The 14685-nt window shown below is 40.6% G+C and overlaps 2 protein-coding genes across 2 annotated transcripts; one reads left to right on the forward strand and one right to left on the reverse strand.

Moving 5' to 3' along the window:
- The first annotated feature begins 244 nt into the window (after positions 1 to 244).
- Positions 245 to 3614, forward strand: tmem88a (transmembrane protein 88 a). The gene is made up of 3 exons (XM_074611282.1): positions 245 to 780; positions 2078 to 2405; positions 3061 to 3614. The coding sequence occupies exons 2-3, from the start codon at positions 2097 to 2099 to the stop codon at positions 3343 to 3345; spliced, it is 594 nt and encodes a 197-aa protein (XP_074467383.1). The 5' UTR covers positions 245 to 780; positions 2078 to 2096; the 3' UTR covers positions 3346 to 3614.
- A 2099-nt stretch (positions 3615 to 5713) lies between these two features.
- pcolcea (procollagen C-endopeptidase enhancer a) lies at positions 5714 to 12767 on the reverse strand. The gene is made up of 9 exons (XM_074610211.1): positions 12508 to 12767; positions 10083 to 10191; positions 9729 to 9987; positions 7973 to 8097; positions 7713 to 7849; positions 7277 to 7623; positions 7116 to 7193; positions 6862 to 7032; positions 5714 to 6062 (listed from the first exon to the last, which is right to left on the reverse strand). Exons 1-9 carry the CDS (start codon positions 12594 to 12596, stop codon positions 5932 to 5934), a joined length of 1446 nt encoding a protein of 481 aa, XP_074466312.1. The 5' UTR covers positions 12597 to 12767; the 3' UTR covers positions 5714 to 5931.
- Between the last annotated feature and the right edge of the window lie 1918 nt (positions 12768 to 14685).

Here is a 14685-nt window from a genome sequence, read left to right on the forward strand (position 1 = left end):
TTAAAGACACAAAATGTGATTTACCTTTGACTTTTTATTTTGCATGAACGCCAACATAATACTTGTTTTGAATTTTGTAACCCACCTTATCAGTATTTAACAGTGGAGCAGAGAAAGTGCTCAAAGTAAGGGGGTGTAAAGTGTTGTGGATCGGGCAGCATACCCTGACTCCTCTAATCTCTCCAAATAAACACTCTTCCTCCCTCCCCCCTGGTTCCAGGGGTTATCACAGAAACCCTCCACTGCTCCCCTGCCCAGACACTAACAGCTGCCTTTAACACAGCCCAGCCTGCGCCTCTGTGCATTCACATTAGAAGCAACACAGGATACACACTCACACACACACACGCTCGTAGCCACTCAATCATATCTCAAACTGGAGTCGGAGTGAGGAAGCAGAATGTCAGGGAAGGAAGCGCTGAAGCCAGTGGGAAAGCAGAGTTTGCCTCAAGTCTACAGAGCTCTTTTCTGACCCACTCTACAGAAAGGTCTGAGGGAGACGATTTGGATTCATAAAAAGCGAGCAAATATCTGATGATATTGTTGTGGAAATAGTCCAGAACACAAAGGGATTTTATATTTAGTTTAAGTAGTAGAGAATTTACGCGGATACCACTCTCAAGATCTGGATTTTTTCAAACCGAGAAGACACACATCAGGAGGAAATTCTTGAAATTCTCTTTGTCTCCGAGCACTCACCGCTCACCAGGCGTTTCAGAGTTCCATCATCTGCTGCCACCATTGACCTGCAGCAGGACACAGAATCAGGTTTACCGCACAGTGAGTACAACAAACTCATCACTTCTTTTTTTTACATGTTGAAGTAACAGAAAAATGCTAATCTTGAGACTAAAAAAGGGCTCAGTTTACTCTAATTCAGGCAGTACACCACTGAAATGAAACATCCTAAATTATGTTTCTTCACTAATGCTATTCCTGTTATTCTGGAAAGTTAGTTTTGACTCCTGAATTTGGTCAATCTGTAAAATAAGAAGGCTGTGTTGATGACGTCATAAAAAAGCAAGTGTTTGAGCTGCTCCGTGATTGAATGGAAGGCAGACTTTGCTGACGTACACTCACTCACTCAATTCAGGATAGTTGGAGAACCTAAAAAAGTCTTTCAAAAGAGCAGGAAACATAATCTTCTGTTTGTTATTGCTATTTAAACAATCTAAAGAAAAGACAAGAACTACAAAAACTGAAAAAGAGAGTGTTTAAAAATCACATAATGTGCATAAATCCTTAGATTTTATCTTTAAAAGAAGCATCACAAACAAGTGAGCTGATGATGATGGATGGGGCATACTGCAATTTACTTAAAATGATGCTGACGGACACAACAAAAATGACTTGTAAAAATGCTTGTAAAACCCATGTGTTCACATGGTTCTTGGCATTATAACAGTAGCTGCTAACACACTCGACAACAGAGGGAAATGGTGGAGCTTGCCCCTGTCGTTTTCTCATCACAAAGTGAAAGCATTTATTTCCAATTCACTTTTATTTTGTAAACTCAATCTACCATTAATGTGTAAGAAAAGGTTGTAGCATTTGTTCTTTCAAAAGTAAAGTCATAACATTGTTCTGACACTCAGATTAGTGGGAATTTTTCCAGTTTCCCAGCTGTTCCTGGCTCATTGTTCTGGGTCGTGGTTATCCTGGAGTTTGGAGGTGGGGTCAGTGGAGCCCCATTTCCTCTGACTAAGAGCTGTGCAGTTATCTGTGTTGACTTTCCACAGCTTTCACCACATTATTTGAAGGAACCCATTACTTCATGGATTAACATTCTTTAGTGTTCTATGGTTTTGGTGGATGTATACTGAAGAATTCAGGGCGTGCAGGAGAAGAGAAGATTTTTAGTGCAACAGAAAATAGACAAAATGTTTTATGGATATGGTTTTTCGACAAAGTGCAGACGCTTAAAATACTTGGCACACTCTAATAAATACACATCTCAATATTGTGAAATACAAAAATTCAGTGCAGACTTTCAGTCCTATAACAGCAGGGTTAAATCAAAGCGATCCAGGATATATTTATGGAGTTACTGGGCTAAAACTGTTTTTCTTACCTGCAGCATAGACGACAAGGAAAAGATGAGTCTGTCACGGAACGGGACGCTGGAGAAGGCGATGTCCGAGCAGACCCACTCTGAGCTGGGCTCCCCCTCCAGAGCGGGGTCAGGGCTCGTGGTGCCGCCTCCGTACTCTCCGGGCGGCAGCGAAGGAGCCGACACCCCCCTGGAGTTAAGGGGCTCTCTGGACTGCTGGGCCTGCTCCGTGCTGGTCACTGCACAGAATCTGATCATAGCGCTGGTCAACGGCGGGCTGGCCAGCGTCATTTTTGGCACCATCCTCACCCCTGCCCTTGTCATGATCATATTCGGCTTCCTCTGCCACTCCACGGTAACAATCCCTTTTTTTTTACTGCAGACTGGTGCTGTGTCCAAATTCCAATACATACAGTCATAATAAAATATGTCATGCTGGATGGTTTCTAAAGTTAATATACAAGAAATCTTTTGCACTAACAAGATATGATGATGTAGACTTGTCAATCAAACTGTGACTTTCAATCAAACTGCACAAAGAGGAAGAAAAATGTTTTTCCAGACATTTGAAACTGTTTTCCCAAGACCTTACTGGCTCTTCCTGGAGCTTAATTAAATTATTTTGCAGCCGTGACTAAACTACTCTTGTTCCCTTTGTGCAATGCATTGTGGGACAGTAATGTACCTCAACAGCACACTCAAAAATATGTAGTGCATACTGACTTTTTTGAGTATAGTTAATTAATCACACGTGGGAGAAGTTCAGCCAGATATCTGCTTAGGTTTAGGCAACAAACCTGCTTGGTTAGGTTTAAGAAAAAGATCATGGTTTGGGTTGACATAACCCTTTCTTGCAGAAAAAAGAGCTCTGAAGGCAAACTTCTCCCATGTGCCAACCAACTAGATGTAGTTTTGTGCGTGGGTGTGTGTCCTCTATACTCCCTAATTTTTGCATACATGCCATTACTCATCATCCTCCTCCTCCTCCTCCTCCTCCTCTTGCCCTCCAGGTGCAGCCCCATGGAACATCTCTGTATTGCTCAGACATTCTGGATGACGGCGGCTGCGTGGCTCTGCTGGTGGTGGGCTTTCTGCTGCTCACCCCTCTGCTGGTCCTGGCACTCGCCGCCTACTGTCGCCTGGCCAGACACCTCCAGCTGGGAATGTGTTTCATTCCCTACAGCCGTGCCGTCTACAAGAACCTGCCTGCCACACGCCGGAGGGCTGACGCAGGAGGCTGCTGTGGCCAGCAGGGAGCTTCAGAGAGGGAGGGAAAGGGGAGCGTATGGGTGTAGGAGAGGAGGAGGAGATGAGGAGGAGATGAGGAGGAGGAGGAGGAAGAGGATTGTATATGGTTGTAATATGTATCCCTGTTGGATTGTTTGTATCTTTTTATTTTTTTAAGCCAATTGCAACTGTATTTCTATTTCTATTGTAAAAAGCCATCATATTTCATCATATATAGCAATTGTTTGGAGGTCAATATTTTGTAACTTTTGTATGCGATTTCAATGTATTGAATGTATTTTATACCTTTTTACAATAAAGTGTCACTTGACCTGTCGAGCTTTGTGTTTTGCAAACTGAAACAGGGTGGACAGTAAACTTCCTCTATTAGTGAAGGAGGTGAAGTTTAAAGATGTACACTGAATAGGGTAAACAGGTGAAAGATTTGTGTCTCATGCAAGCTTTCATTATTATAGTATGCCATAAAAATGACATGAAAAAGTCATTTAAAAAGTCATAGTATAGTATGTCATCATAAAAATTAATTGAAAAGTATACAGTATGCCATAAAAATGTCAAAATAAGTCATAGTACCATGTCATAAAAAATGCCATAAAGAGTTATAGTATAGTATGTCATAAAAAACACGTTTAAAATAGTAATATAGTATGGTGGCTCACACGATAGGTGCTCTTCAGTAAGGCAGGTAAAAGTACATGAAACAGAATCCAGGAATGCTTGGATAAATCGTCCTCAAGTGGTACAGACAACCGTGGAAAAAAAAAAAACTAAAGCACTCCGTGTTCAGGGGAAAATATATATTAGTATTGATATAGTATGTCTTAAAAAAATTCGAAATAAGTCATAGTACTAGGTCATAGAAAAGTTATAATAAAGTTTGTAATTAAAAATGTTATAGTATAGTATATCATAAAAAACAGGTAAAAAAGTCTTAATATAATGTCATTAAAAAAGTCAAAATAAGTCATAGTAATATGTCATAAAAAGTCCTGAAAGTCATACTATGTAATATAAAAGACATTAAAAAAGTCAAAGTATAGTATGTCATAAAAAGCCATAAAATATTGTCATAAAAAAGTAAAAAAAAGTCATAGTACAGGATTTCATAAAGAAGTCAAAGTATAGAAATTCATAAAAATGTCATTAAATGTCATAATTTATGACATACTATACTATGACTTTTATGACATTTATCACTCATAAATGTCATAAAAAATCATAGCATAGTATGTCCTTGTTTTTTAGCCGCCAAACACATGTTGCCTATTCTCTAATACGAGCTACCGTCAGTCTACATGGCCCAGGCAGATAGGTACATGTGCTATCTGGTTCATAGGCTATCATCTCTTTATTCACACTGGAGTTCTACTTATGAGCAGCGAGCACACTGTATATATCGGCAGTTTCATTCTGATGTTGTTTACACATCATAGATTAATTATTATGTAGTTGATGTAAGTTTAGTTATTAATTTAGTTTTCTAAAAATGTGTTCTTCTCAAATAATAATTTGTTCAAAAGTAATAATACATTTCAAGTCAGACTAACAAATAACTGATGTCCAAAGAATGACTCAAAACAAGCTTCACCCACCTCTATTGGTGACTGTTAGGAATTACATATGTTTGCCATTAAAATACATTGACTCTGTGGTAAATTAAGATTCTAAATTACTATTATTTACTTCATGGAAAATATCGTCAGTCTAATAATGATTATATTCTAGTATTTCTGAAATGACGTTCAATAACAAGTTCTATTTATGTTCAGACATTTAATGTTCTGTGTACTGGAGTGTGGCCCTTTGTGTTTGTTAAGCAGATACGTGTTTAGTGTAGTACTGGTGATATTAGACATATTTTGTATAAATGCATATAAATATGGATAAACATTACAATTTGATGACACAGTTGTGACATTTCGGTTTATTTAATTGAGTGTATCCTTGATTTTTAAAGACAATTCTAAAAGATTAATATCATTTGATATAATAATTTACAGTCGGAGTAGTAGCTGATCCCAGACCATCGTGTACAGGTCACCAGGTCACAATAGATACCGAATAAAGAGCAGCGTTTTTTTGTGATTGAGATCAAATAACATGTCAGAAAAGGAGATTTTAGACATTTCACTGTTCACATTTTACCTCTGACTCAATTAGATTAAAAAAAACTCAAGCATTCTGGGATCATTAACCTCCATGTAAGACTTGATATCTGATGGTAGACTACACGACTAATGGTCAACTCATGTCATGGGATTTTAAAACAAGACCTGCTGTGGAAGAAAAATTGGTAGGATTAACGATAGTTTAGCTTGAGTGCTATTACCCGTTAAAACCACTAGGTGGAACCAGAGACACGGTTGGAGAGAGGGCTAAAGCTGCAGAGGTATAAACAAGTATGCTGTACAACAATTTGAAAGAGATATAAAACCTTTATTCATGTATAAATTACAAACATTAGGTTTGGCAGGTGTGGTTGAATAAAAATATTTGTATTCCTTTAAAAAATAGTGGATAAAACTGAAGATATGTTTTTCTGTAATATTGTGCTTTAATAGGTCCATATTTCACATTGCAATGTCTGGATTTGTGTGTCTGATATGTCATCTGAATGTTACAGACGTGTGAGGTTAACAGGGTTGGTTGCTGATATTCATTAATAGTTTGTGATGTGGGGCTTTGTATGGAGCTGTGAATGCACCGGGTTGCAGGGTACCACGTCCGTCTTCAGCCACTTGACCCATGATAATGTAGTCGGAACCTATTGGAAAGTTAAAAAAGGACCAAAAAGAATGATCAGTATTATATTTTTGAGTAAAGGGAAACGCTAATAATTAGGGACATTAACGTAACTTGCGATTTTTAGGTTGTAGCGAGCTAAAGCTAGAGTGAATGAAATATGAAACTAACCTCTCCATTGGTACCAATCATGTCATACTAGCATGTCGCCAAGGAGGTTAAATAACGCTCCAAACTTACAATTAATTTTGATGAGGAAAAATTGGCATGGCCATTTTCAAAAGGGGTCCCTTGACCTCTGACCTCAAGATATGTGAATGAAAATGGGTTCTATGGGTACCCACGAGTCTCCCCTTTACAGACATGCCCACTTTATGATAATCACATGCAGTTTTGGGGCAAGTCATAGTCAAGTCAGCACACTGACACACTGACAGCTGTTGTTGCATGTTGGGCTTGCCGTGTTATGATTTGAGCATATTTTTTTATGCTAAATGCGGTACCTGTGAGGGTTTCTGGACAACATTTATCATTGTTTTGTGTTGTTAATTGATTTCCAGTAATAGATATATACATACATTTGCATAAAGCAAGCATATTCGTTCACCCCCATGTTGATAAGAGTACTAAATACTTGACAAATCTCCCTTTAAGGTACATTTTGAACAGACAAACAAAAATGTGCAATTGATTTGCAATTAATTGCGATTAACTATGGACAATCATGCGATTAATGATTCATATTTTGATCGGTTGACTGCCCTAGTAATAATCTTTGGTGTGTGTGTGTGTTTGTGTGTGTGTGTGTAAATCCAACATACCTCTGCGGAGCAACGGGCACTTCTTGCACGTTGACACCAGCTTAACCGACATGATCTCTCCGGCTTGCGCGATTATTAGTCGACCTGCCTTGTAGGCCTTAATGACGGAGACGCTGACAAGAAGAGTGCCTCTGGGCCCGGGGGCCAGCGAGGACACCTTCCCGGTTATCACTGCAAAAAAAAGGAGGGCTCGGTCAGAACACAACATCCGATTGGTTGCTTGTTACATCATGTGAACGGTAGAGGAAACTCACCAAATTCACTGGCACAGAAACTGGTCTTGATGGTTCCCTGTCTTTTACAGGCTTTGGCACAGAGAGGATTCTGAGGGACTAAAAACAGAAAGAAGGCATTCAAAATGTACATTAGATATACAATGAAAACACAAGCATGGCGTGCACATAACATCACCCACCAGGCCTCTTTCCATTCGGCCTTGTGGCGGGCACTCTCCTTTCCGGGCCCGTGGTGCCCTGTCCGCGGCCTCTCGTGGGTTTGACTGGTTTCGGTCTCACGGTGGGCTCGGATGGTACATATTTAGCGGTGGGGACGGGTGGCCGGATGGTAGCGACAGGACGTTTGGGTGCAGCCGGTTTTACTGCAGGTTTTGGAGGGATGAACCTCGTACCAGCTCCTGAGTTGAATGTTGGTATCTGAGTACCTCGTGGGACGGCGGTGTAGTGGGCGAGGAATCCATCAGATGTCACGCTGAGGTCCGACACGAATTGGACCAGTAGTACGTTGCCGCTGGTCATAATTGGCCTGGACAGGAGACAGGTAGAAGAAAGTTAAGATTTAAAAATAACTTCCAACAAGTCCAACAAACGCCTTTAGACATATCTGCTACTTACTGTGGGGCCTGATCGCCACAGTATTTTCCAATCAGCCGCGAATCATCTTTCTCTCCACCGTTAAAGAATGCCACGTAGTCAAACCGACAATAGCTGTCAGCTTCCAAGACGAACTTATCAAACAGCACCTGGATAACCTGGTGCACAAACAGAAACAGAAACTTTAAATGATCACTTTAAAACAGTTGTTTTCCATGTTGGGTGTTTAGAGACTTTGGATAGTAAAAGGTTTCCATGCTGGGAGTGAGCGTGCCACTGACCATATCAGCCTCCACAGTGATAAGCCAGGAGCAGCTGGTTCCTGCAGGGTATTTCTTGTCAGGCCAGTTGGGCGTCTTGATCTCTCCCTGGGCCTTCGTTATCTTCCCCCCACAGAACTGCTCGTCTGAAACAAGACATACACACTGCGTGAGAATAATGAAGGAAGATAACGGCGGTGATAGCATTTTGACTTTTAAGGTTGGAGTTGGTCATCAGTCATGCTTATCTTGAAGTTAAAGATCTTAGTTGCACAATTAGGAGCTGGTATCTTTAATCTAGCTGTTAATGTTGGCAGAATCATAACTATCCATGAAGGAACTACATTGTGCAAGCTCAGGGCTGTAGCATGAAACTTGGAGCCAGAAAAATATGAAGGCTGTCCGTCATTTTGACGAACCGGAGGAGGCCTTGGAGCATGTCTGTGACCATTCGGGTCACAGAGCGGTGCCCATGCAGCGGTGCAGAAGGAGAGCATGTTGCGGGATTTCCTCCCGGTGAAGCGAGTGCTTGCAGGATTGGGAAATCCCACGTTCAGAGAGTCGGGTAATTCCAGTCTCAATTGTGTCAATAGAGTGCAGGTTCAGCCTTCAGAACAAAACGAAAACAGCTATGAGAAGAAGTCGTCTGTCTGAGGCAAAGACTACGGGAAAAAAAATCATTCATCTGCTTCATGTGTGTTGACATGAAAAGAGACTGCACGCTCGGTGTCGTGTCTCTGTTCATCTTTTCTCTCCATGCCCTTATAAATGCATAATATATAAGCTTGTTCTGTATATCAATTATTAAAAAAACACAAACAAACACACACAGTGACATACAGCGACACAGAGCGAGCGTCGCCGCCGTGTGAGGCGCTGTGAGTCAGGCTTCAGTCCAATACTCTAAATTTATTGACAAAAAAGATAGGGCTGTGTATGAAAACTAAATTTTTTTGCAGCACGCACACACACACACACACACACACACACACACACACACAGAATGGACAGATAAGATAGCGGACTGTGAAGAGATTGCTGAATTTGACAAAAAGTGTATTGGATTAGAATCACAGACTCCACCTTTAAATAGGCCTATGTGTTATTGTCATTAAAAAATAAATGAAAATTAAAATAATGGGTAATAATAGATTATGATGGAATACTTACAACCGTGTCCGTCAAAATGATGGACAACGACAAAGTCTAACGCAACCAATTGATCCGCAAGGTAAACTAAGATAAGCTGTTAGGTAGCTATGGGTTCAATCTACTTTTGTAAACCTTTGCATTATTATCATTATGGTTAACCTACTTATCATTTATAGATAAGTCATTACTAAGATCCAATTTGGGGTTGCCATATTTGTGAAGAATCTCTTTGGCTAGTATTTATCTCTCCTATTTGATAATAATGGTGTTATTAATGTTGGTCAAAAATGCTTAATAAGTTGATATTAAAGTTGGATTTTTGTGCAGATCCTCTGCAGTCTTTTTCCAGATAGAAAGTGGTCATACGGTCCAAAGAGTAAAAGGGATTTTTCTTTAAACTCCAATTACTTTAGGTCTGGAAAATTACAAATTATTATGAAAAATTACATGAGTTGATTTTTTTAAATTTCTGGACTTTTTTGTATTATCACTTGAAAGTGTAAGTGCTGTATTCTGGGCCTATAGTTCACATAATTTGTGGTGTGTTGGTAAGTCCATGTTTGGCTGGACAAATTTGTATGTGTGATATAAAACAAAAAAACAAAAAAATATTGTGACCACATACCATCTACGTACGGTTTGGCTCCACTGAAGTAGGCCACAAACCCTCTGCCCTGCGTCTCTCCATCACTCGCCATCTCTAGCATCATGGTGTTTGTGGTGGAAATAAGAGCGCCGGGCCGGAAAGTTCCACAAAAGCGGCCTAGTTTTTGCACCAAGTTGGTATTGCCGTTGTAAATATCCAGATAGTCGTAGCGGCATTGTGAGTCGGCCTCAAGGTCAAAAATGCGGAAAGTGAGCATGACCACGGTGCCCTCTGGGACCTGGAAACCAGAGAGATCGTACATGAGTCACACACTGACACAATGAGTGAGGAAAGAGTCAGAGTTTAGACATGCTGCAGGGTATGGTGACTCACTGTGATACGCCAGGTACATTTACTGTTGGGTTTGTAGAAGCTTGGGAACCCCTCGCTGCCAACAAAGCCCGAGTCTGACACCAGGTCTCCTCCACAGTGGAACACAGGCCTGTGATGAAAGAGAAAATATCATGGTCAGTACTAATGACATTGTAGGTCTAGGAGACAACAGAATCGTATTAATATACAAGCCTAGAAACACTCAACTCCCACAGATACAAGTATTTTGACTTCCTTTAGCAGTCTGTAGTCACTCTGACTACTCTAGGCCACTGAGGTATTGCAAAACTTACTGGAAAAGCTGAGTGTACTGTAAGTAAACAAGAATTTTCATTGTCTAACCATAAGACCACAAATTCTTAGCTTTGACAGGATGTACATGTACAACAGTTATTGTTGCATTGTAGTTCCCTAATGAAAGACTGTAATTAGATTGCCTAAGTTCACAGCAGTCCACCCTCCATCAAGTTATTTGTGTCAACACTTAAGCTCTGTACAAGAACATGTTTAGATGAAGATGATTTATTTACACAGACCCCTTGTTTACTCATCCATCTCAAACATGAAATATTACAGCCTTAAATTAGATGTGAGGCCTCGTTTTATTTGAAATGTCAAGTGACTGTTATGTATGGAGGGCACAGAGTGCCAAAGTGTATATATATTAAATAAATAAATGAGTGATTATAAAATAAAATAGTCCATTGAATAACTTGTGTATACATTAAAGAATAATTTTGAAATAATAATATATTTGTGAAATAATTTCAAGTTTTATAGGTGTTCATTAAATAGCTGGCTAACTAGCGAGGCCGGGTTTGAGATTGGTTTATTACAGCTAACATTGGCTGGTTAATTCAGCGTTACCTCCGCAACATTTGGATTGTCTCTCTTACGAGAGAAAATACTTCAGCATTGTTGTTGCTCTAGATAACAAGAGCTAAATAATTTGGTATTACGTTGTTCGGGACACGTGATTGACTGGAATGTGGGGGTGTGGTGACAACACAGCTGTCATGAAAAGTGGCATGAAGTAAAACTTGACATAAGAATTATGATTGGAAAAGTGTTACTTGGAAAAAAAAAAGCCATTATGATATCAACATTTTGTTGCCTGATATTCAGGTATCAACAATGAGCTAGTGTTGCCAACTTCAATACAAACATAATAAAGCTCAATCCATGACCATCCACATTCATAACTTTATGTTGAAATGCATTGGAAACATTGTTAGCTGTGGTGGTTTCTGAATACTAACACTAAAAATGACTTCTCATGGTATAATTTACTCCATTCCAATACTTTAAGTGGTTTATTATGGATGGGCAAAGGGTTCCTTTTGTTGTTTACATTTTATAATGTTTCACCACATTAAAAACGACGCTACATATACTTTATTACCCACCAATAAACATCAGAATCCCCCATAGGCCACAGTGTTAAATGAAGCTGTGCCACAGCTCATAACTGATGATTTTACTGTAGTAATGTGGGTGGAATGAAAAAATAATCCCTCTGTATGGGTGCCATGTTTTGAAATGTTAGGGAACTACTGCTTTAAGAAGCATGAACGAAAAAGATCTGTGGTTCCATTTTTCAGATATATAGCTGACAAGCACATTTTACAGCTGACAGACTATTCCAACACTTATTATTGTGTTACTTTATGTAATAAATTATGTTACTTTCCAAACGCTCACAGAGCTCACTGACTGTCAAAATGAATTTCACAGCAAGGGGAAATTTTCCTATTTCAGACTGTCGCCAGCAGGGATACGTACATAAGGCCCATTTGTATACTTGTGAGTCAATAAAAGAAAGGCCTGTTGTTATGAAGTTGTCATTTTGGGGCATTTTACAAGCATTTAAAGTTGTTGTTTTTTGGCTCAGCCGTGAAAATGATGTTGTTTTAAATTATTCATGACATTTCACAAGAAGTAAGAAAGTCAGAAAAACATGTCAGCCACCTCCCCCATTCTGAAGAAGTAAACATATACTTAGATGCGATGGAAAAACAGTTTCCCACAAACTACGAGCTCAGAGGAGTAGAACCCCAGCAAAGTCAGACGCTTGCTGATTAGAGCCAAGATGACCAGAGTTGCCAAGTTGTTCGGATTCGACCCCACAGGCAGAACCAAGAGCATTAACATCTGGTGGCGGCTGCAGCCACTGCAGACTCAGCATGCCTCACATCATGAGCCAAAAAACCAACAGGACAACTCTGAGCCTAATCAAACACTGGACTGGAAAGAATTTGCTTACGGAGGCAGGAAAGAATTTTTTTAGTCCTTAAGTTTTGCAGCCTCTTGTGAACTCAATAAGTTGATTTTTTGTGAAAACTAAGAAAGCAGCCTCACCAAAAATATCACAAAAGTCACTTAAAAGAAGCTTCACTTCAAAAAGTCCATCACACATTCTCCTCACCTGGTGTTGTTGGTCTGCTGAGCCTTCGTCCATCCCAAACTCAGGGACAGGAACAAGGAGAGACCCCAGATGCGGTCCAAATGCATCATGATGCAGCGTGCACACACAAAGCAAAGCAGACTGTTGCAGAAAAAGGGGAGATGATAACTGGAGGCAAGAGGTGAAAGACAGACAGACAGGCAGCTCTCTTCGGGATGGGCGGAGAGAGTGAATGTGTTGGGAGGAATCGGAGGGGGGTTGTGGGGGAGAAAGTTCGAGAACGGATGAGGAGACGGACAGAGATGCTGAATGGACAACAGTGGTGACAAAGAGCCATGATGGGGGGGGGTGATGGTGACGTGAGCAGGGAGGGAGGGAGGGAAGGAGGCAAAGGCTCTAATTAGAGCCAGATGTTTCACCATAATAACCCTGGTTTCAATAGAAGAGACGGGCTTCTAGGAAAACGGTGCAGAGGGGAGTGTGTCAGACGTTGTGGGCATTCAGAAAGGAGTAAGAGTGTGACTTTTTTACAGCAGATGTTTCTGGTTCCTTAAACGTTTGAAAGTTAAAGAAGCTTGGTTTGGATGGGCGTTGAATCGTCCATCCTGATTGTGTGTGGCTGATCATTATGCAGAGTGCACAGGTGGGTGGCCTGAGGCCCTGTGGGCTGCAGCACCCAACTAGTAAAGCCATAAATCTTTACATTCCACAACATGTACCAGATCTTTCATTTACTAAACTGAATCTTTTCTTGCTAGATAGATAGCATCCAGTTTGAACAAAAAAGATCCAAAAGGAGCTTAAATAGGATCTGGACAAAGAAGTATCGTAAAACTAATAATCTCCTTCCTCTCTTCCCGTATTTCCCTAAGCCCCAGGGGCTCCTTTGGCTCCAAAACATCTAAGCCAGAGAGCGTTTCTATTTGCCCCCGCAATCCACCAAGGCAAGAATAACACTCCAGAGGGGGGAGTATTCTTTCACTGTTAAAACTTACTGAAGAGCAAAAACCCTCTGGCCTACATTACTGAGGCCTGTGGAGGGGATGCTGTTTCAATAACACTATAAAAATCAGCAACTTTTTTACAAAGCTGCAACACCTTGATCAAAGTCTGGGGCAAAGCAAGATGGATAGGTCATAAAAGCGCAGAGCAGAGTGTGTGCATGTGGCATATGACTTTAGCAGGGTTTCTTTTTACATTGAACTGCTTCATAGTGAGCTGGAGAATTGGAGAATCCTGCTGCGCTGTGTTTGTGTTAACCCAGAGTCCTGATAAGACGCAGCAGAAGCAGGAATGCGATGACGTGCAGCAGAGTCTGCTGGGGGGCGGACAGCAGTCTGAGTCTGCACAACTGTGTAGACGCTGCCATTATGTGTGGGAGGAACAGTGACCTTTTACACTCACACAAGAATCCAAGCCGAGGGTGTAGGTTTCTTCTGCAATAACTCCAGACGACTTCGAGTTAAACGTGCATTCCTTTTGTAGAGTCAAAGGGAAGAGCAGCGGGGGAGTAGATGACTGTTGTGTGAGGGGGCAGAGCGATGGGTGAGGAGAGGAGGAGGGGCTGGAAAAAAAATCTGAAAACAAACTTAAAACAACCTGACAAGAGAGCAGAAAAGTTGTTTTTGCATGCATCCTGGAGTCAGGTCACGATCAAGCCTCCCCTGAGCCAACACATGACTGTGTTATTAGCCTACTCCACACACTCCCTCTGCAAATTACCCTACTATTATGTCCAAGATGAATACCTCAGATTCATAAAAAGCACTCTTCAATGTGACACTGTGCTGGAGAGGTGGAAAACAGAATGAAAAATGCGTGCAGTAGTGTGCATTTGAAAAAGTGACAGATAAAAAACTGATCATTTCATAACAATCTTAGACTCATCTGCTCTCTGTAATTGTCCTCCTCTCAAATTTACTCTCCCTCCCGCAGTTTAAAAAAAGATCAGTCTTTCAATTATGGCCAAATGTCATGTGACCTCAGCGATAAATAGAAACACATGCATGCGCAGAGATAAAGATTTTACTAGAAATGTATGTTCCTGGTGATAATCTGAGACATTAAGATGGAGTATGAAACATCCAACATGTGTCATCAGTTTCTAAAAGCATCTGAGTTGTCTCAAAGAGCTCATGTGCTTCTCTCACACCCCTTTACTGAGACTTTACTGTCTTTCAGAGGCTCTAGTAGGTTTAG

Source organism: Sebastes fasciatus, chromosome 16 (genome assembly GCF_043250625.1).
Source record: "Sebastes fasciatus isolate fSebFas1 chromosome 16, fSebFas1.pri, whole genome shotgun sequence".
In the NCBI taxonomy this organism is placed as follows: Eukaryota; Metazoa; Chordata; class Actinopteri; order Perciformes; family Sebastidae; genus Sebastes; species Sebastes fasciatus.